General features: G+C 43.2%; 1 protein-coding gene across 26 annotated transcripts in view; it reads left to right on the top strand.

Moving 5' to 3' along the window:
- Positions 1-23,597, top strand: part of NRXN3 (neurexin 3) — a 1,270,857-nt gene that overhangs the window by 551,787 nt on the left and 695,473 nt on the right. For all 26 annotated transcript variants that reach the window (XM_081172108.1, XM_081172127.1, XM_081172102.1 and 23 more), the window contains 4 exons: positions 14,198-14,317; positions 18,427-18,808; positions 19,117-19,307; positions 21,649-21,822. In XM_081172108.1, coding sequence (XP_081028234.1) covers positions 14,198-14,317; positions 18,427-18,808; positions 19,117-19,307; positions 21,649-21,822 — 867 coding nt within the window. The remainder of the gene's footprint in view (positions 1-14,197; positions 14,318-18,426; positions 18,809-19,116; positions 19,308-21,648; positions 21,823-23,597) is intronic.

The following is a 23,597-nucleotide window of genomic DNA, read 5'->3' as shown; positions in this document are numbered from 1 at the left end:
ATCGGTCCCTCGGAATGTCACTGCAGACTCTACAGATTTGTCAGCATCCTCTGCTACCCCTGGGCTGACTAATGAGGGCAGGGAATCCGCTCTAAGGGATCTTGACAGTTAATACAAAAGCCCCATGGCAGGGCTTTCAGAGACGGAAGAGTTAAAGACAGAGGCTGATCTGGGAGGAGGGAGGCAAGCCTGGGAATGTTAGTGAGGAAAACAGTGCCAAGACATTAGTGGTGGTGGTGGTGGTAGTATTAAGTGGGTGGCTGAGCAGCTGTCATTTCACACCATGCTCTCAGGTGTTTCTGTGACTCAAGTATGCTTGAGTTGCGGGTACTTTGAATGGCACGTCTCAGTGACTAAGAGTGCTTTCTGGCATCAAGTAGGCAAGAGGGCCAAGGAATGATGATGTCACTGAAGTTTGCAGTGATCCAATTCAGTATACTGGTCTGTCAGCTTTCTTAAAGCATGCTGCTATTCCGAAGCAGGGCACTCTCCTGCAATAGTTGTTCTCCAGTTAGGTTTTTAATGTGGTTCTGGGGAACTCCTATTGGATGCCCTGGCCTTTGGTCTATATGGTGTCCCTCGGGGTTCTGTCCTGTTCCCCATGGTAGCTAACATTTATATGAAACTGTTGGGAGAGATTGTCTGGGCTTTGGGGCTTTGGTGCCACCACTATATGGATGACACCAAACTCTGGTTTTTTCCCCTTTCCATCTAAATCTGAGGGAGCTGTTTTGGTGCTAAACCAGAGGCTGGTGTCAGTAATGGACTGGATGAAAGTGAATAAATTGAAGTGTAAACCAGACAAGACAGAGGACGCGCTCCTGGTCAGTAAAAAGGTCAACCAGGGGATAGGGATTCAACATGTGCTGGATGGAGTTGCACTGTCACTGAAGATTCAGGTTCACAGTATGGGTGTGGATTCATCCCTGAGCCTAAATGCCCAGGTTTCAGCTTTGGCCAGGAATGTGTTTGCACGTTTAAAACTGGTGTGCCAGCCGAGCCCATTCCTGGGGATGTCCAATCTGAACACGGTGAAACGTGACTTAGCTACATCCTATTTGGATCACTGCCAAACATTCTGTGTCGGGCTGCCTTTGGAAAGTTCAGAAACTTAAATGGGTCCAAGATGTTGCAGCCAGAATGCTAACTAGAGCAGGTTACATGGAGAACAGAAACCCCCTGCTACAACAGCTGCATTGGCTACTGGTCCATTTCAAAGGCTAGTTATGACCTTCAAAACCCAATATGGCTTGGGTCCAGGCTATCTAAAAGGCTGTATATTCCTATATAAGCCTGCCTGGGTTGTGAGCTGCCTTGGCTCCTATACCAGGAGAAACTTGGAAAATGAATGAATGAATGAATGAATGAATGAATGAATACATACATACATACATACAATCCTCCTTTCTGCCTCCATTAAACAGGTACATTTAAAGTCAAATGAATGAACTCAGTCTTTTCTTAAGCTTCTTGCAGAGCAACAAGATAATGGGTTTTGAAAATGCTCTTTTAAAAAAAGATTTGTTTTAAAAACAGTTTGAAGAGCTAATAAAAATAACAAGAGGGAAAACATCCAGATAAGCCTGGATTGCTTCCCTAACCAAGCCAATTACTTACCAATTTTCATTTCTCCATTTAACTTTCAGGTCTATTTGCATCTTTCTTCTGGCTTTTTTCTTCTGTGGTGCGCCATCTGTGCTCCCAAATACTACCACTTAAGAAGTATTCAACTAACTACCAGCTTTACCCATATACACATTTTCACTTCCAGTCCCCCCCCCAGTCCAAAGGCTAGTACAGTGTTCTGTTGCATTATCCTCCTTCACCCCCAACTTGTTAAGATTTCCTTTTTCTCCCTTAAGACCCTTGGCTTCATTTTCCTTTAGCAACCAGGTCCCTGGGCTGAACCTTGTGGTCAGAACAATCACTATAACCAAAACCAAGCATCTTATCAACAAAGCAGAACACAAAATGGACAAACAGTTGCAATTTTAAAGGAATTATTCCTCCTACAACCTGGAAGGCTACAACCTGAATGAATGAATTTATTATTTCAGTCACAGACCAGTTCCAGCTCACATATAATATTAAGGAAGTCATAAAACATGATAGGGATACATTTCAATTTGCAATTAGGTATAACAGGGACAATACAGATATAGCAACAGTTTAAAAATATATAAATTAAAACTTAGGGCTACAACCTGCTAGGATTTCTGTGAAATGGTTACTCCCTGATGAAAAGCTTCAGGGATGGTGACTAGATTGCTGCTGCCCAGCCCTGATGCAATGAGTCACTTTATGACTTCATAAAGGGCTGCCAGTTCTGATGTAAGAACTTTCGTCATATTCATTTCACAACATTCCTGAAGCTTCAGTTTGGCTCGGTCCTTACCTGTTAAGACCATGCAAAGGGAAAATTCATTCACTCACTCACTCACTCACTCGTTAATTCGTTGCTTGTCACCCAACATTCAGCCAAAAACAAAACAAAAATAAAATATACCATACCTAATAGCATTGGGGGAAATAATATAATCATAGAATTATAGAGTTTGAGATCGTTTAGTCTGCAATACAGTTGTCCCACACAGGGATTGAACCTGCAACCTTGACATTATCAGCACCATCCTGCAACCAACTGAGCTTTCCAGGCATCCCCTGGATTAATAGTTCATATAACAAACATCCATGGGGGGAAAACATACCAAATGCAAAATTCTAGCGAACAACATTAACAGTACTAAAATAATAAACAAAGCAATAATCTGACCAGCCCATTAGCAAATAAACAGATCCTCAACCTCCTGCTGGTCCAAAAATTGCTCTAAGAGTTGGCACCAACAGCTGTATGTGTGCAGCTGTCATGGAAATGACCATATCCTGGAGCAGGCAACTTAGCCATCCTGAATTAAAGACTCCCCTGGTGCCTGTTTTCCCCTTGAGCACTTTTGTGGTCTTGCCTGAGAACTGCAGCGCCTAACTCAGAATGTGGGAAGCTAATGTCTTGATGAGCTCACAGCAGAGCTAAAGTTATTAAAAAGCTGAAAGCTCCCTCCTCCTGGAAATACATTTCTAATTTCTCAGAACTCCATCCTCAGCCTGCTTCCAGTCAATATGTTCTCTTTAGAGAAAACAAGGCAGTATTTTCAGAGCCACGAATCAAAAGGCCAGAGTTCTCCTTCTCAAAGAGACGGGTAGGACCTTTCGTGCTCAGTGCCCTTAGCAGATTATCTATTATTCTGTGTTTTTTGTCCTTCAACTATATTATTATAGGTGTGTGACTGGTTACTATTCAAACAAAAGTTTAGGTTGTGCACATACCTGGGAGTAAGCCCTATTGGACTTGGTGCAGCTTATTTCTGAGTCAACATGCATAGAATCACACCGTTAACGTACTAAATACTTGCAGAAAACAAACCACAAACTCATAGTCCCGCCCTTACCTAACATGCCACACTCCCAACCTTCTCTCCTGCCTTTTAGACAGGGAAGAGCCCCATTCCATGTAGCAGAGAATGAGATCAGAGAGAGTGGACTTCACCAGATCTGTCTCTTACACAAAACATTTAGCAGAATGTGTGAAGAACCACACACATGGAATCTACAGGGGACTAGTTAATTCATTATACCATGACGTGCTCACATAGGAGTTGCACTTGCTCTACTCTACACAGGGGAAGTTTGAGATGGCATGGTGACCCACAAGTTGGATGTGTGGTAGAATAACCACAGCCTCCCCCCTCATCTACTACACTAAGAGCCCATCCACACTTCTGTTTGTTCCATGATTCCTAGTCAGGAGTCTGAGAGGGTTTATTTAATTTTTTTGCATTTTGTCCCACAACTTTCTCCAGGAAACCTGTGGCTGACTGCTGATTTAGAACAAATGCCAGTCAGGTTTTCTGCAGATTGACGTTTCTTCTGATTCAACAATAAACTCTGGGTTTTCCAGGGGAAAGCAGTGGGACAAAACAACAACAACCACAACAACCTCTCAGACCCCTGACGAGAAATCATGGGACAAATAGAATTTTGGATGGGCCGTAAATTTCATTCACCAGATATGCTTCAGGCAATGGGATACAAGTGTGCTGTTCTTTCCTGCCAAGCTGCGTCAATAATTTTCATTTTCTTCCCAAATCACTTGATAGTGAAAGGCAGGTCCTTGGAGTCCATCAATCCGTCTCCCTCTCTCCCACCTCTACTGCTTTCCCAATCTGGGAAATGGTGTGAAGTTGCCTGATGTAGCACCATTTCTGAAGCCCACCACTCAGTAACCTGACATCATAATGGACTGATGTCACAATCAGTTGGTTGTTGGGCTTGCAGAATTTTGCACACAGAGCTAAGCAAGCCTCCCTAAATTAGCTAGTTCTTTACCTGCCCCACATCTGACAACAGGTGGGCTTGGTTTGGCCAAGATGGCTTGGCAGACCAAATGAGAAGACCTGGTGGGCCTCACCACACCTTAGAGCACCAAAGGGGAAATGCCACACAACCAAATCTATGTGATGGATATAGGGATTGTCCTGGGAACCCTCTGATTTGCAACATGGGAAATAGTTTTAAGATCCTTGAATATACATGGCTGGAGCCTCTGATTTTTTATACCACATGCAATGTCTCCTTGTGTTACTATTGCAAGAATATTTGATCTCTGTGCTTAGGTAACATCTTGGCAGAAGCTATTCTCCTATTATTGGCAGCTGTGGATTTTATTTGTAAAATATTAATCAAATATATAGGAAGCTCCTCCTTGGCATAGCAGTCAGGCACCAGGATGCAGTAAAGAGAATATTTATTTTTTTAAAACTCCCTCTTAACACATTAATAGGGAAAGCTTATTAAAGAAGGGATAGGAAGGGAAATTAACAAAGCAGTAGCCAGGAGCAGCAGGAGGAGATGGGATAATAAATTAAAACACAATTAATGTTCCCGGCACTTTATAGCTCTCCTAAAAACATGCTCAATGACTTAAGGATGTGTGTGTGTGTGTGTGTGTGTGTAATTTTATGCATCTATGGCTAAAGTACAATAACAGCAGATGTAAAGCTATTCCAAAGAATGTGAATGGACTGAGATTCACTTAGGCAACACCATGATCCTTAGAACATGAGTGCATGCACACATATGCACATGCACACACACAAACAGAGGCAATGGATCTATTTTCAGCTGTGCCAAACACTCATTCTAAACTATACTGTTTTAACTTTTGGCATTTCTCCCCACTGCTTCTGTGATCTGGGGCTTGTAATAATTCCACCTGCTCTTGCCAAGTTCTGTGAAGAATCTTACTTGAATGATGTTACATAAACACCATGGTGTGTGCTTTCTTGCGGCTTGAGCTAGGCCTTTGCTCCCATGTTACATTATAGGATCCAGAGCCCGCAATAGACAGTGTCAACTGATATGTAATAAGATAGAACAGACTGAGTTTCCCCCCTCTACGCTTGACTCCCTAGGGAAATCACTTTTGTAAACACATCCACTAAGGCAATACTGGCAGGCACCGCATATTATCCACTATGCAAGGCTGTAGCTGGCAGTGTAAAATATGTCATGATGTATCACTGTTTAAGAGAGATTGAGCCCTTGGGGATATTTCCTAAGATTAAAGACAGGAAATGGTGAATGAATCATATTGTTTTCCTCCACCACCCTCGCCTAGCCATGTTACTGTTATGTTTACCAAATAACTGCTTTCTGGCACAAAATGCTGCCAGTGCCTTTATTTGCCATTTTGTTAGGAGGGTTGTGGTCCTCTACGAAGCTTAGGAAACATCTTAAGTTCCCCCCGTTTAGCAACATGGACTTGGATCAGGAATCATCTGCAACCACACAATAGTTAATGCATAATGTTGCAAAGCACATGGTGTATTAAGAACAAAACTGGGTTTTGGTCATCAAGGCACAAACAGGCCATAGGGCAGTAACAAGGAACAGGGTATCAACTTGCTGGAAGCAGCACAACTTCAGCAGCCACTCTGTGCAGACGGCTCTAAGGGATCAGTCCATAGTCATGTCCTGTCTTTATGACTGAATAATGGATTGAAAATGTGAGCAGGATGCCCCATGCCAACATTCCCATATTGAGAGGAAAGGTGTAAGGGGACTGCGCTTAGAAGCTTTTGTGTGATCAGAAAACCTTTGTTAGGATTCCTGATTGTGAATAAGCTTCCAAAAACATTTGTCAAGTTACATGCAGACGCTCCCTTAAGACCTTCCCACTTAATAAGAGAACTGGTTGGGAGTAGAGAGTGCCATAATTTGTATGCATGGGGATATTGGGGTGGGGCCGGTGTGTACTGATGTCAGGTGTAACGTAGGGGTGTGTGTGTCTGTGAAAGCAGCATAAAAGTCAGCAGCAAGGTTTGAAACAATAATATAGCAGCAAGAGAGCAGTAGTAATAATAACATGTCATGAGTGGCTGGTGGTTCTAGCTGTCAGGGCTAATTGATGGCCTAGGTCGGGGTCAGCAAACTTTTTCCACAGGGAGCTGGTCCATTGTCCCTCAGACCTTGTGTGGGCCGGACTATATTTTTTGGGGGAAATGAACTGATTCCCATGCCCCACAAATAACCCAGAGATGCATTTTAAATAAAATGAGACATTCTACTCATGTAAAAACACGCTGAATCACGGACCGTCCGTGGGCCGGATGGAGAAGACGATTGGGCCGGATCCAGCCCCCAGGCCTTAGTTTGCCTACCCATGGCCTAGGTCATGAAGCAGTAGTTCTGCTGGCAGTTATCTTTTGTTGTGCTTCCTTGTGCTACTCTTCTACTGTTTTGCTTAGAGCTCTCCAGAAATCGATCCTTGAATTTCTCAAAAGTTTTTGTACCCTGCAAAACAGTCTTGTATTTTTTTCCAGCATCAATCTGAGCGCACTCAAGAATTTCTTTAGAGATTTGTTGAGTGTGAGGTTTTGAGCTTACTTTATCATTGCGTGGCAGCCATGGGTGGTATATGTGTGTTTTTCTTCCCACTAAAAATTTCTCCAGCACATTGGTGCCTCCCTAGCTGCCTGTGCTTCTGGATATGAAAAAGCCTCCTGGGAAGTGTTACCTTGTCATGCCTTCCCCTGGGCTTTGACTGAAGTGTGGCACCTGGGAAGGCTGCAGTGTACAAACCAAGGGAGAGATGATTTGTAGAATTTAAGAAAGAACATTCACAAACATCCCTGGACTACTTCTAAAGTAAGGTAGGCATCACATACTCCATGCTGCACTCAGGATTATTTCACCAAAATGTTCTTTCCCTTGTGATGATTTCCAAAAGCGACTTCTTCTTTTTTTGTTAAAAGATGGTAAAAAAAATTGCAGGATTTTTTTTTAAATTTTTTCATAGCTCTAGTTTCCTTAGCCTTTTGGCCAATCTCAGAGGCTACCCACTTAAATGCACTTGCATATGGTAGTTTCATTTCTTCTGGGTACTTAGAAATGCATTCAGCAATGTTTCTGGCATTTGTCTTTCTCTATTGGTTACAGGGTGCCCTTTCTATAAAACAAAGCCATCTGCTTTGTGTCACCTACAGTGTGCAATGGTGTGATATCCTCTGAATTGCTAATGTCTACCTGGGTTAAGTCATGTCATTTGTCATGTGCCAGAAAGAGTTATTGACAGTGGCTTAAGATGGAGGGAAGGGACAGGTAGAATTTAGATCCAATGTATGCTGTGATCTTGGCAGTAATTGTCTCTACAGAAGACTGGGAGTTGCTACGAGACTCCGAAATTACATCCACCTGTCCGCAAACCTCTTGGCCTCCATTTGAGCTGTTATCAGAGCATGACATCCCCCCCCCCAATCAAGCCTGATTTGATGGTTGTTAATACTTGGTGATTTGTACAAGAATACACTTAGGGGGCTGCTTCTCTGGAGCGAACATCTGGGCAATTTTTAAAATAAATTTTACAAACTCGGAACATTTAATACCATAACAAGTATTATGGTGTGGACGTGACACTGTTAAAAGTCATATGCTTATAAAACATACAATTAAATAGGCTCTTTACTGTTCACAGATGTAATTTAGGAAATCGTTTCCATTCCATTTTTCATTATTAAATCTCTAAGGGAGCTTTCAGTTGAATTTCTAGAAACAAAACATATTCTGTACCCTAAGGACTGGCAGCTTAAAATGTTTGATGTGCCTTCCCTTCGCTATTGAAAGAGACTATTAAATAAGTTGCAACAGTGGAAGCAGTACCTATGGGAAAAATAAGGGTAGATTCATAGAACTGTTCTACCCACAATCCGGTGGATGATCATTATTTTTTTACCTTATAGTCAGGGCTTTTTTCAGCGGAAACTCACAGGAACTCAGTTCCGGCACCTTTCAGGCGGGCACCATTGGCATTCTAAGAGAACGAGGGAGGTGTTCATGGTGAGTTCCAGCATCTCTTTTTCTAGAAAAACAGCACTGCTTATAGTAGACTGCTTTGTGCATCACATTAAGCAAAACTATGGCTTAGCATGGACACATGAGCATGCAGGGGGTTGGAGCTGCTTCACTCCTCCATTGTCATTTTGCTGTTGCATTATATGAAGCCAAACCATAGTTTGGCTTAGTATGTCATTCAAACCTAAGCCCATGGATTATCCCTCTCCAAACTAACTACAAGCCATACACCAAGAACAAACCTTGGTTGTATGAGCAAAGCAGCCACATTCTCCTCCCTGGGAGCCTGTAAACTCATGTGTTCATGCTAAACTATTGTTTGGCTTAGTGTGATGTGCAAACCAGGCCACAGTCTGGTTTTGTGGGTGGCAATGCAGATTTGGGTCCTGACCATTCAAGACCTGAATGAGAGAATGAATGATTGATTTTGAAAAGCTGCAACCTGAATGAATACATTCTGAAGATTAGGGAATCGGTGGAGCATGAGACTCTTAATCTTAGGGCCTGAGGTTAAGGTCCATGTTGGGCAAAAAGATTCCTGCATTGCAGGTGGTTGGACTAGATGACCCTTGTGGTCCTTTCCAACTCTACAGTTCTAGGATTCTGTACCTACCACCACAACAGAAAGTGAAATTTTGACCACTTAGGCTGTGGGAATCCACTATCAACTCAGCTTCAGGTGCTTACCAGTGGTGTCTTAGAGATATGGCATTTGTCACAGTCCCAATGTTCCCTCCTTACAACTGATTCCATAATATTTTCTATATGTCTGTAAATACCACTGTCATCCGTGGAGCATAGTTATGTTCATAGGAACAAATGAAGATGTTTTATACAGAGTCAGGCCATCTAGGTCAGTATTGTCTACACTGACTGACAGCTCCTCTCCAGGATTTCAGGCAGGGTTCTCTCCCAGCCATACCTGGAAATGCCGGGAATTGAACCTGGTGCCTTCTGCATGTAACCAGAAGTTTCTGGACGACAGCTCCCATCACCCCAGACCATTGATGATGCTTGTTGGGTCTGATGGGAGTCCAGCAACACTTCTGAGGTATAGTATTTCAGTCTCACTGTAATGGGATAGCATGGTAAGTACCAGCAGTTATATTAAATGGGAATGATTCCTCCAAGGAAGGACAGCAAGACAGCACACAGGTAAGGAAAATAAGAGCAAGGCTAAGGAAAGCCATTTGAGGCCCCCTCTGTGCTCTTCCTTTGGCTGCAAGAACTCTGGTGGTAAGGAATCTCTAGAACCTGCGTATGAGCAAAACTCTGTATGTGTGTGCATGTGTATGTATTTATGTTAGTTTGGCTGGTGACAACGTACTGCGAGTTATTTGTTTCTTCTTTTCATTTCAATGCTCCTCGAGGAACTGCCTTTTCGATATTTATATTCAGTCCCATAGACTACTTCATTAACATTTATGGTAGAGTAGGCAGGCACAATAGACAGTGATATTTGCACATGAATACATGGGTGTGCATGTAGACACTCATGCACAGAGTTAGGAGACCCACATCAGGATGCTTTCTTTGCCCCCAAACATTTAAACCAAAGAGGCCAGTGAATCTTAAAACCTGTTGGTAAGATGACTGATTTCAACCTTACCATTTTTTTTAAAGCTCATTCCATTTCAATTGCTTGGCACACAAATGGATAGAATGGCACATCCAGTTGTGTGACTGGGAGTTTTCTGTCTGGCACACAAACATGTGCCCCTAAGATCATTATCTTTGGGGGTAATTTATACTTCCTTTTGGTCTTATTTTCTTTTTCACCTGTCCCTTGGAACACTGCCACTATGGTACATGCTCTTCTTCTTCTTGCTTCCAGGGTAGCTCTTTGTTAACCAAACCCACACACCAAGTTTTCCGATGTGCAACAAAGCCCATTTCCCCAAGAGTGGACTTTTTTGAGATAAGGAAAGTGGCAGGAAAATGCGGTGGAAAGAGTAGGATAACACTTACTTTAATGCAATGTCATTGATAATCACTGCAAACAAATCAGAGTGAATACTCATTAAAATGCCAACCTTCTCGAGCCTCCCTGCAAAATAAATCAGGATGAATGCTGTATACACAGGCCATGTGGAAGCATCCAGAGACATGCTTTGGTGGGATTACATTCAATAGTTACCTTTGCTAAGAACAACCAACAGGCCTGCTTTCTTTCCCTCATCTTGCTGGATTGATTCCAGGGCAGGAATCTTGGAGGCCACCCCAAAGGACATATAGTGTCCCCAAAGCTGAAAGCTCCCCCGACAACGGTAGCAGTTCCAACCCTCACTCCAGCACCTTCGTTGTTAATCTATGGCTAAAGCACAATTCTCATTATTCTGCTTTCTGCTATATGCTAATCTTCCTGCCTCTTATTTGTACTCACTCATAAAAATTAAGTAATGAGCAACCAAAAAGAAAAAAAAAGGGGGGGGGAGCCTAACGACCAGCTGCCATCTCATCAAAAACATTTAAAAATAGAAAGTGTCTCCAGGAGTTCAGCTTCCTTCTAGGGCAACGCGCACCATTTCCCCCCCCCCTCATTATTTAATGCCAACTATCTATGAGTGGGGAAAAAGCTGCCAGGTGTTTCTTACTTTTATTTCATTTTGACAGTCCACCTGGGCTGGCTACTCCAGCCTCCTCTTCTTCTGCTTCTTCTGTTAGACTTTGTTTCCGTGGAAACAGTTGTGATGTAATGCTGAGAAAGGTGATGTTGAGCAGGAACTTACAGCAGGTGATCACAGATGAAAAACAGCTCTATTCCCCCCCCCCTCCACCCGCTGCAGATGTCTTCCAGAGAGCAAAAACAACAGCCACTAAAACAAGAGAACAACAAAGCCTGGTGATAAAGAAGAAAGTAGTGACAGATAAATCTAAAATGATTTAAAATCAGCTCTTTGCAAATAATATTCCACAAACAGCCAGAAAGCCTTTGAAGGCAGAATAATCCTTTCTCTCTTCTCCCTCACCCCAGGGCTATTAGTTTTGAATTTCTGTTGTTTGTGAATGCATTTATGCTCTAGAAAGCAACGGTAGCTGGCATATTTATTTATTTCCCCCAGTATCTTTTGAGAGCAAAACCCCTGATCCTAAAGCATGGGATTGCTGCCATGCTGAAAGAAAGAACCTGGAGTCATGTGGACATGTGCAAAGGTGCAACTAGGTGCCAATGTGCTATTTATTTATCCGCTGAGTGTCAGCCTGCCGTTGCTTATCAAAGTCAAAGAAGTCACACAGTTTTGTTTCCAATCAGAAAAGCAGAGCTGGCTGAACACAGAAGAATGGTTGTAAAATCTCCACATCATTCTCCTTTTTTGCTAGCTGCCACCAATGTAAAAATTTGGCCCCAGCTGCATTACGGATGTATTTTATATGGAATACCGAGAAGGAGCATGGTTTCCAAAGTATCACATCTAACAGTGGCCCGGCAAAGGATGAAAGTGGGAGCCAGATTGTGGGGTGGCCTGGATGCTGCCATGACTGGTAGTTGATTGCCCTGTCTGGGATCTTAGTGGGCTTCCTCCTCTCATGGGGGCCAGCAAGATCTTTAAAAGGGCCATTCAGATCCACCATCACTAGTTCTCACCAGCCTGAAAGTGATGTTTCCAACATGTCCCTGTGGTGGTTAGCATGGCTGCAGAGACCTCAAGAGTGGAGACCACATATAGGCACCTGGGCAGCAAATTAATAGGCTTTGTGGCAACGTAGCGTGGTCTCAGGATTAGCCACCCATCAATAACGGCAAAACCGCTTGAACTTCTGCTTTGAGGGGGTTCACCTCTCAGAGGCACGCAATGGCATGTGGCTAGAAGACCTGTGCTTCAGAGTGCTAGACTGGTTGCAGTGATAGGAATGGCCAGTAGCGAGCTTTTGACAGCTCACCCACTCTTGTGGCAGAAATGTCATTGGGTAGGATCTAAACATAAAGGGGACCCTCAAGTAAACCAGTTCTCAGTCCAAGCTGAGGTGGGCTGGGCCTGATGCCATTCATGTCAGGTTATCAGTGGCATTCCAGGAGCATAATATAGACCATGGTCCTTATATGCTGGTCAACTCCCATGGGATTCTCCAGCAGGAGTGCTGGGATGATGTAATGGGCTTTAGATTAAATATTGTTGGGGGCTAATGGATCCTGGCCCAATGCCATGCCAACCCTGCTTTCCACACTATACTCAATAAACATTTTGGCCTGTTTTTCACCCATAGCTGTGCCCTGGGTGTTATTAATCCCCTACATGGCATGTAGGGAAGCATCCCCAATGCATTTGCCAGGTTGTTGCAGTTATGTAAGGAGCCCTGTATGCTGAAACCAATTACAAATCTTATATGTCCTTTCATAATAGAGACAACCAAACTCTGCTTGCATTCATCCCAATTGATTCCACTGACTTCAAATATTTTGCTTTGTTTGTTTTCTTGCTTGTGTGGCTTGAATTCTCACACCTGTAGTCCCAAGGGGCCTTCTTTCAAAACACATTTGCTAAATATCTACTTTTTCAAATGAAAAATGAAGGAGAAAATTTGAATTTCTTTGCCCTTAAAATGCCCAAGCCAGATCTGCTGCCTTTTTCACTGATGGTAGGATGGATTTTTATTCATGGCAGGATGCTGTTTACCCTTATCCTAACTTGCCCAATTAACCACTGAAGTAGATCCAGGACTAATGCATTTACTACATGAACGACACAATTAATTCCAAATATATTTCTATAAATGGGAGTCTTCCACTTTGAGCATTCAAATCTAGGCACCGTGCCAAGAAACCATCTATCTAGAGCCACTTCTTGGTGTTTGTGTGCCAGTCAAGCTATGTTCAGTCTGCTATCCTTGATCACTTCTTGGACAGAGATGACATCTCACTCGAAGCCACCTTTAACACACAATTTACTGCAAAGTCCTGATTCAGCTTTCCATTAGAACCAGACCTTCTGCTAGCTTACTTGTAGCTTAGCCTTTTAACTTCTATTGATGCTGCTTGAGCATTATGTGCCTCATTTATATCTGTGGTCTGGGGTGTTTGATGCACCCCTTGAACCACAAGTGATTCCCTGATCTCCGTTCGACAAGGACTTCCATTTGCAAGCAATAAGCATTTATTGAGAATGGAGAGCCAGAAAGAATTGCAAGCCTGGCTTTCCTTCAGGAGCATTGTCTACCCGAGGATCTATGCTTGGTACTTCATTACACAGAAAGGAAGGCACCTAAAAAGTCCCAATTAACAAAGAAAAAGGAGGAGTTTGGACTGATTATTATGGAGATGGTAATATCTGTAGCCAGGCTGTTCAGTATAAGGGTAATGTTGGAATTGCTGAGGGCTCATATATGCTTGACCTCGTCTGGAGATGTGTTTGCAGAACTCAACCTGGTGTGTATGATCACTGGGGAAAATAGAAGAGTTGTTTACTTTCCATGGGGAATAGGTTCCTTCTCCCCTCCCCTCAAAGCAGAAACATTGTCATTTCAGTTTCCTACTGACTTATCCACTGGTTTTATGATCCTTTAGCACTGCAGTGAAGTTTGCTGATGTAAAGTAAGAGGGAACATTTAGTCTTCCTCTGAAACTATGTGGGGCTGAGATAGGTAAGGAATATCTTAGAGAGAAAGGAATAACAATCCCCATTCAGCTTTAAGTGGGCAAGGCATGCAAATGTAATTTGTACCACCTTTTAACAAATTAGCTTTTGCACCATCATCACACCAAGATGATTTCAGTGACTTTTCCAACCAGGCAGGCTTTTACTGTGCAACAGATGTGGCCTTAAAATTTGCTTCTACTTGCCACTGTCCCCAGGTAAAGGACCTGAGACGCTTTATGCTGGGCAGAAACTCAATGACAATGAATGGCACACAGTCCGTGTGGTACGTCGGGGAAAGAGTCTCAAGCTGACAGTGGATGATGATGTTGCCGAGGGTGAGTGGGTGATTCATCATGGGTTTCTTGTTTTGATTGAGAAGACCTAAGTTACATAACAGTTCTGTCACTTTGCACCTTTGGCCATGCCTTACCCTTAATACTACCTGTTTCCCCAATAATTAGGACAAAGCTTGGACCCAGTAATACTGTTCCCAGGTGGATGCCAATGTCCCTAACACTATGCTCACAGTGTAATGTGAAGCATAGGAACCCCAAATTATACAAGTAGCTTCCATGAAAAGAGGCACGTGGAACATCTGAATCACATACACTTTATTAGCTTGGTGACAGAGATGCTCACTTCACCACCATAGTGAACAAGGTAATCAGCTTCGGTAAACATCTGAACCAAGGGCAAAGACTCAGACTAATCCCATTTAACAACAGTGGGGCCAACAGGAAAGGGTACCATGCTTCTGTGCTTATGTTTGTCATACTTCTTTGTTAGGGATGATGATGATGATGATGATGATGATGATAATTCATTATTTGTACCCCACCCATCAGAGGGGTTACAATGCAGCCAGTGGTGGTTTCCTACTACTGCACCTCTTAATTCATTTGTAGTTCTGACATCCCAGACATGCCCTATTATCTTTTGTAACTGTTCTGAAGTCAGGAAGGAGGCTCAGAATTCCGTAACTATTGGATTGTGCCCCATAGAATGTTTTCCTGTCATCCAGAAAAGATTTGAAACATAAAGCGGCCAAAATCCAAGTTTGTAAGTGTGCATTTTATTAGCCTAGTGGCAGACTTAAAATTTGTGAAGAAGAGAGTTTAGAGTGAAATGGAGCAGGGGAGAGAAATATGGAATATAAATAGCCATCCTATCATTTCAAAGTATTGAATTTTTGCAGGAATATCTAGTAGAAATGTAAATTACTGGCTTTACATAAGATGATCCTGTGCACCTGTTTAGAACTGCAGTCTTCTACCTCTATGTTGGAAAAGTATCAGTGCTAAGTAGGGTGCAGTTCTGAGGCACAGCCGCTTGATGGCACACACTGCCTTGCACAGCCATGCTTGCTGGGGGGGAAATGTGTGCATGGAATTTAGAGTCCATAATTGTTAGCTTTATGAACGCAAATGTGGAATCCTAAACCACTTTAAATTAATCTTACATATTGAAATATATAAGTTATTATTCATGCAAGTGAGGATATAAATAAACATCTACATGACATAGCCATGGAGGGCATCTGCATAATGATAAATAAACAGATATGCATGTGTAACAAAGCAGTGTCAAAATGGTTTCCTAAAATTTGTTGTGACCTGCTCTGGGTGAATGGTAAGTAAGAAATCCAAATAAATAAATAAATAAATAAATTTCCCCCTTGCAGAACAGTGTGGATAATATTTTGCTAGGGGAGTGGGGGGGGGGGGAGAAATATTATTGGGGGTGGGATTATCCTGTGAAATTTTGGCTCTGCTCTAGCATCCAACATTGAAGCCGTATAGTTTTGTGAGTGTGTGTTTGTGTGAATACTGTTGAAGTAATTTAATTAGAGCTTTTCTCGAAGCAAATAATTAAAGACCAGCATAGAGACATGCTATGCCCAAACTGAGAGGTAATTTGCCATCTGAAGTTAATGAGGCTGCTTTATCCATTTGCTTTCTTCTCCCTTACCCCCTGCCACATCACTGAGCAGGACCAAATGATAACCAAAATAACATCAGACAGTAGGGTAAAGCTATTTCTGCTTGCGAAAAGCAGCAGGATGACTCTCGAGCACATTATCATTCTTATGACTTCGTCATCACATTTCTTTCCTCCCTCCCTCCCTCTCTTCATCCCCTTGCCCTTGATAATTTAATTGACAATCCTCAGACTGGGAAGCAGGGAAATTTATTTCTAAAGTATTTTTGAATTGCTTGCATCTGTAAGATCTGATTCTATACAGCAGAGGCATGTCCAACTTTCAAGACACTGCGATCTACACCCACTATAAAAAAACCCTGACAGTGATCTACCCATGAGATTGACCAAAGTTGTAAAGTTTTTGAGCTTTTTTTTAGGGAGCCAAAGTTGTTTTGGGGTGGTGGTGGTCAGGGTCCCCCAAGTGACCACAAACCACGATCTACCACGGACCCCCACTATTGATCAGTAGATAGTGATCGACCTGTTGGACACCCCTGCTATACAGCAGTAAGTTACTTTAGGTTAGGCTGAGTTTTGTAGGGAGTAGGCAGTCCCAGGGAACTCTTGATCCCTGTCCTTCACTTCAGCGTGGAGCATGGCACATTCAAAAATGTTAGACGGGTCTTTGGAGAAGTCTGTAACATGGAAGACCATTCATTCATATCCCACCGTTCCAGGAGTTGCACATCCTATTTTGCCTCCCAAAAGGAACTTAGGATGTGCCGCCCTGCTGCCTCTGCCTCCCAATTTCAAGTGAGATCACACTGAAATTGTGCAAGATTTCACATGACTTTGGGCAGTGGTGGAGGTGGCAGGGCAAGCAAGGTATCTTCCAGGGTGCTGCCTTTGGGGCTTCTGCTGCCTGAGGCAATTCCATCACCCCACCTAATGAATGTGCTGGCCCTGCACCCTTCCTCCAAGGAGAAAAATGGGCTAAATTTTATGCTCTCAACAAACCTGTAAGGCGGGCTGAGAAGTAAGCCCTTTTCAGGCATTCAGGTTGGACACATGAAGGGACCAGCAGGAATGTATGTGGCAAGTCCTGCTCCCTTTATGATGATGCACTCCCTGGCCCAATATGTGATTGGCCTGTGCATGAACGGGGCCGCCTTAATTGCACTTAATGCCATTCTGCTTTCCTGTCCCTGCAAAAAGCAATTCCCTCAGATTAATGCCAGTTATGCCAGACATCAGTGGGGATGAGGCTTGCTTCACTCTGTCCTGCTTATCCCATCATTCATTCAGATTAAACACCTGAACAGCATTGTTGTGGCTGGCCCAATGAGCTGTGTGGAGATATGAGTCTGACCCTACTTTCCCAAAATCCACCAGCCAGCTGCTAATCCAGGCCTTATCTTCCCTTTGCTTACTGACTCCCCAAAGTCTGGTATTCCATATCTCTTAGTAGCTCAATGTTTGCCCAGCAAGCAACAGTTTGGCAGCTGAAAAATGTCCTTTAGAGTCCTGAGTTCAGTCTCTCGGTTGTAGTTGGGAGACATGCCTTAAAGAGAAAGAAACACCCAACCACCCATTCAAGTTCTGCACTGGTCAAGCTAACTGAACCAGACCATTATGAGCCCAATCTGTAAAGCAGGTACACTTAGCAGAACAAAAGCTTTCAGCCTTGAGTCCTTGATCAGATGGTACACTAAGCCAAACCTTGGTTCAACAATACAGTGGTACCTCGGGTTACATACGCTTCAGGTTACAGACTCTGCTAACCCAGAAATAGTACCTCGGGTTAAGAACTTTGCTTCAGGATGAGAACAGAAATCAGGCGGCAGTGGCATGGCGGCAGCAGGAGGCCTCATTAGCTAAAGTGGTGCTTTCATTGAGGTTATCTCTATAACAAGCCCTGGGAGACTTATTTCCAACCCAGTTTGGGCTGTGTGGAATAGGCAACACAGTACTCAGGTCTTTCATCCAGTTTGCAAAACTTTCCCCCCACCAAGAGTAAAGGGAAAGAAGATCATTGGCAGCAGTAACATGCATACTACATTATAACTTATTTCCTTCCCTTTAAAAGTATTTATAAAGCTTCTAATGTTTTCTTTAAAATCTCTTAAGTGGTGTACAGTACAAAACAAATAATATCATTAAAGGAAAAATACCTCATAAAACTAATAAAGCATTAATATAAGAGCACATGGAAGCATAAAACCCCCATTAAACACGAATTCAGGGAGTTGAAACACATAAAGCCAGGTCTGATCTTATGTGTTAGGGAAAGCCTGGAGAATATATATATATATATTGAAGATGCCTGAAGCAACTGATGGTGGCTGCTTCATGTATGGAAAAGGGAAGGACATTCCATAGTACAGAGGCAAGAACAGAAAATGGTCATTAGTACTGTATTAGAAACCTTAACCAAGAGTAATACTTGGAGGCAGGCCTCATGTTACCAGTCCTATTAGCTGCAGAACTTTTTTTTCAGCTTTATTTACTGTTTTCTGATCCTCAGGTACTATGGTTGGTGACCACACCCGCTTGGAATTCCACAATATTGAGACTGGGATAATGACAGAGAAGCGTTATATCTCTGTCATTCCCTCCAGCTTCATTGGCCACCTCCAGAGCCTCATGTTCAATGGCCTTCTCTACATTGACTTGTGCAAGAATGGTGACATTGATTACTGTGAACTGAAAGCCCGCTTTGGGCTGCGCAACATCATTGCGGACCCTGTCACCTTCAAGACCAAGAGCAGCTACTTGAGCTTGGCAACTTTGCAGGCCTACACCTCCATGCACCTCTTCTTCCAGTTCAAGACAACCTCTGCTGATGGCTTCATCCTTTTCAACAGTGGTGATGGAAATGATTTCATTGCAGTTGAGCTGGTCAAGGGGTAAGTAAGATATTATGTTGTCTCTGGGAGTAGGTTGGTCAATCCATGTAGGCAATTGTGCCGTCACAATGACTATAAATTCATATTCTTCTTTCTCCTGGGAAGGTAAGTTGGATAAAATATGACCTGTTCTGATGAAGCTTCTTATTCTGCTCTTTGACCATGGACAACTCATTAAGACCATCTGGAATTTGGGTTAGAAAATTAGAGCAGACTGTTGCAGATGTTTTGAATCTTTTTTGTGTCTTAGCCATTAATTCATTTTCATTCTGGGCTTTCTTCTGAGTAGGTACTTGTGTCATTTGCAGGTATATACACTATGTGTTTGACCTTGGGAATGGACCTAATGTCATCAAAGGCAATAGTGACCGGCCTTTGAATGACAACCAGTGGCACAATGTAGTCATCTCCCGAGACAACAGCAACACCCACAGCCTAAAAGTGGACACCAGGGTTGTTACTCAGGTCATCAATGGTGCCAAAAACCTTGACCTTAAGGGTAAGTAACTGGATCTTACCAGATCAGGTAAAATATATTCTTTGTATTCATGATGCACCATTTTGCACTAGGTTTAATCCTTGGCAATTCCAGTCAAAAACAAATTAGGTGGTAGGTCTTGGAGAGACCTCCCACATTTAAAAGCCAGGTGCTATTTGGAATGGACAGTACTTTGCATATTCATTTCTTATCAATGTATTTTGATAAGGTTTTTTTTGAGATGAGAACCGCATCCGAACCTTGCCTTGTGCACTGTGAAACTTGGAGGGCAGCTATATTCTTATCTGCATATTGGTCCAAGAGGTGCAGACTAGGTCAGTTCCTACTAGAATTCTCAAAGAAGAAATTCCTCAAGAAGACACACACACACACACACACACACACACACACACACACACACAATTTCATACCACATAGCGCTCTACACATACAGTACTAGTAGGTATGCAGTTTTCTGAAAAGAATCGTTTTTGAGTTTATCCACATGGATTTCTTCTTCTTCTAATTTTCATCTCATTTCTTGATCTAAATGAGAAGCAAGGTTTTTTGTGTTCCGCTAAAGCTACAAACAGTTACCATATATTGTACACATTATATGTACAATATAATGTACATATACACTCCAGGTTACCCAAAGTAACCAGCACATAAATCTCCTTTATTGTAACTTGAATTCATTCATACAAGAGGCAGTTCAGTATGGACAAAACACAAACAGGTTGGAACTACCATATTCTGTGTATAAATCCATTTAAAATGGATTCTTCCATTCCTAAACACTAATGGATGAAACAGAATGGTGGGAAAACCCCCTTTACTCTGGCATCTAGTTGTAAGGCAGATTTTATATGGGAGAGCAGTGAATTGTGTGATCTCCCATCTGCAGTCTGAAATGCTCTAATTCAAGAAGAGTTTTTACATGTGATGAGTTGTTTTCAAAATCCAAGCCTCGGTCTTTTAAAATGAACAAATATAAGAACCTTAGAACTTTTCCACTGGGCTAGACTTTCATGAGTCTCTCTGTCATGAGTTTCCCCCCCTCACCAATGTGTGTCCTATCCTCCAGTGGGTATTTCAGGCCATATAGATATGGCTAAAACTGTTACAGTTGTATTTAGTGTACATAAATTTGGGTATATGTTGAAAGTTGTCTTGATTCATATTTTGCATTTTCCTTCCTAGACTTATATGTTGAGTAAACTAGCTCCCTATTTCTATAACAGACAGTCATTTGTACTACTACTACTACTACTACTACTACTACTACTACTACTACTAATGTATTTATTTATACCCAGCCCATCTGGCTGGGTTTCCCCAGCCACTCTGGGTGGCTCCCAACCGAACATTAAAACACAAAAAAATTCCTTCCAGTAGCACCTTAAAGACCAACTAAGTTAGTTCATGGTATGAGCTTTCATGTGCATGCACACTTCTTCAGATACGAAAGCTCATACCAAGAACTAACTTAGTTGGTCTTTAAGGTGCTACTGGAAGGAATTTTTTTGACTATGGCAGACCAACACGGCTACCTATCTGTAATTAAAACACAATACAGCATTAAACAGTAAAAACTTCCTTAAACAGGGCTGCCTTCAGATGTCTTTTTAAAGTAAGACAGTTGCTTATTGCCTTGACATCTGATGGGAGAGTGTTCCACAGGGCAGGCACCACTACTGAGAAGAAAATCAAATCAGCCGGCTGTTCTTCTGTGGGCAGCTCTTCCCTCTATCTTTTCACTGGTGCGTGCTTTGCTGTTCGGTTAGGAAACCTAAGAAGAAACACTTTCCAGGGCCAAAGGTGCTGCAGTTGACATGCCCAGAGTTCTCGTTTCAATGTCATGAAAGGTGCTTGGGAGCCTGCACAAGGCTGCCTCTCCTGGGCTCACACACAAAGCTGCTTTGGCAGGGAAACCACAAATCTCAACAAGTGGATCCAAGAGGGCTTGTTAATGGAAGAGCTGATACATTCTTGGGAGCAATTTGGTGCAACATGGTGCTGTATTGGTCAAAAAGTCACAGCAGCAGACATTGCCGTGTGAAAAGAACATTCAGTAATGGGACACTGTTATAGCATTATAATCAGGAAAACAAACACAATATTCCCCAGGTCTGAATGCATCCTAAGTGCTGGGCACACTGTGGGTTATATCCTGTGCTGCTGTTCCACTTGCAAAACAGGCATCCCCTTCCCCTTCCTCTCCCCCACAGTCACCCGTTCATGTGGAGAGAGGAGTGTGGGAGGAAGTCCCCTTGAGTGAGCAGAACGCATTGGATGCAACCCCATAACGCCACTGTTTGCCTTAACCTTTTCCTCTGTCCTGTTGCTTGGTTCCCTCCAGGTGATCTTTACATTGCTGGCCTGGTTCAAGGAATGTACAGCAACCTCCCCAAGTTGGTAGCATCTCGCGATGGGTTTCAAGGCTGCCTGGCATCGGTGGACTTGAACGGGCGCCTGCCAGATCTTATTAACGATGCTCTTCACCGCAGCGGGCAGATTGAGCGTGGATGTGAAGGTACAGCCTACCTAAAATGCCATTCCTTCTCACACAGCCCTCCCTACCTCCATGCTGCTCTTTGCATCACCACCACATATTTCCTCCATAGATGCTCGTTGTGACATTCCTCCTCCATCGCCATCCACATCCAGCCTCCATGATTGTAACCAGCCTGGGTGTGCAAAAGAAATGAGAGGTGACTGTGAAACACTCCATGTTGTAATGTAGCTTTCCTTTTTGGGTACTGTCAGGTGCTGGTGGTGGTTGCTTGTGAGTAACCAGGCAGGAAGGACTCCGACCTGTCTTTTACAGGTTTTATTGGTGCAAACTATTTACAGTGCAGAACCACAAAGTTCATGTCCGTCTTAGTCACTTGCAGATTCTGGGAGTGACCCCTTCCAGTTTCTCCCCCAACATAAGAACTTAGACACCCCAAATCTCCGCCTCCCCTCCTTACTTTTCACCCCTCTGCGCAAGCTGGGTGACGGAAACAGCGTGTCTGCCTCACATCCAGCTGGGCTAGGTGAGATGCTTGGGCTCTCAGTAGCATCTTCAAGCCCTCCCCTCGCTTGGCTGCCCCCTTCCCCCTCTGCTCCACTGGAGGTGTGGCTTTCCCCACTGCTGGACGAGGGGCTGCTCCTCAGAAGCATCAGAGGCTCTGTGTATCCCCCTGCCTCCCTCTCCTGTTCCGATGGCAGTCCCCTGACATTCATGTTGTGTGTCTCTCCAGAATGGAAGACGCACAAACATTTAGGAGGTGCCCAACACAAAAGCAATCCACATAGAAATTGAGGTCACACAACACACATAAACATCAACTGGTGTGTTTTATTTCCCATCATGAAGTAGCAGCAGGTGTGCTGGGGTGGAGCTGTCCTCCTGACACGACATTGCTGCAGCTTACCTGGGCGGTACTTGCTCAAGGCAGTGTTGAAGTCAGTACTGTGGAGGCACACCAGCAGAACCAATCCAATCCATGCTCCCACCAGTCTGTCTGCAGAACCCCAACCTTCCCGCTGTCCTGCTCCACTGTTGCACAGGTAATCTGCAGTGAAGCTGGTTTCTGAAGGGTGGCTCGACCCTCCCATGCTGGCCCCTACTGCCACCACTCCAGCTCTGATTAACTGCATGGGTATAGTCATATGCCACAGTCCAGATCTGCACCTGAGCATCAAGCTTTTGATAACCTCCTTAGCAAAGACATCGTCACTCTTTGAGACCAAGTTCTCTTTTACATCACATCCCTGGGACCAATTCAGACATTGTGTCTATTACAGGGAGACAGCTGGAAATGCTTCTGCACTGTGAGTTGGTCAAAGAGAGCAATGACAGGGAGTAAAATAAAAGAGGTCTTGAACATTACTTCCCTGATTATTCAGTTTTTCCTACCCATTTAAAGCTCTCTGCATGCCAAGATTTTATAATCTGGTATAATCAAAAGTTCTTGAACCCTGCATTGGACTCCACAAGTTGCCGTACAGCACACAGTTGCCTTTTATATTCTATAGAGTGCCAAATTATACTTTTTCTGTGTCTCACCATTATTTTACTGGTCTGTTCCTGTATGTTTTGGGTAATCTCCCACTGGCCTTTCTAAGAATCTGTGGATCCCATGGCCAGGTTAGCTGTGTTCCCCACCAGCAGTCTCTCAAATTTTACATGATTTTGGAATAAATGACATACTGCTTTGAGACAGTGTCTTTTTGTGCCGTGTTTTGATATAGAATGGTATAGAAAGAGAAATCTGGGTGATAAGGTTTTTGTGAAAACACTTGTCCTTGAACAGACAAAGG

This window comes from Podarcis bocagei (assembly GCF_964188305.1).
Source record: "Podarcis bocagei genome assembly, chromosome: 1".
In the NCBI taxonomy this organism is placed as follows: Eukaryota; Metazoa; Chordata; class Lepidosauria; order Squamata; family Lacertidae; genus Podarcis; species Podarcis bocagei.
The sequence above is the reverse complement of the archived record's forward strand: the minus strand, read 5'-3'. Positions and strand labels throughout refer to the sequence as shown.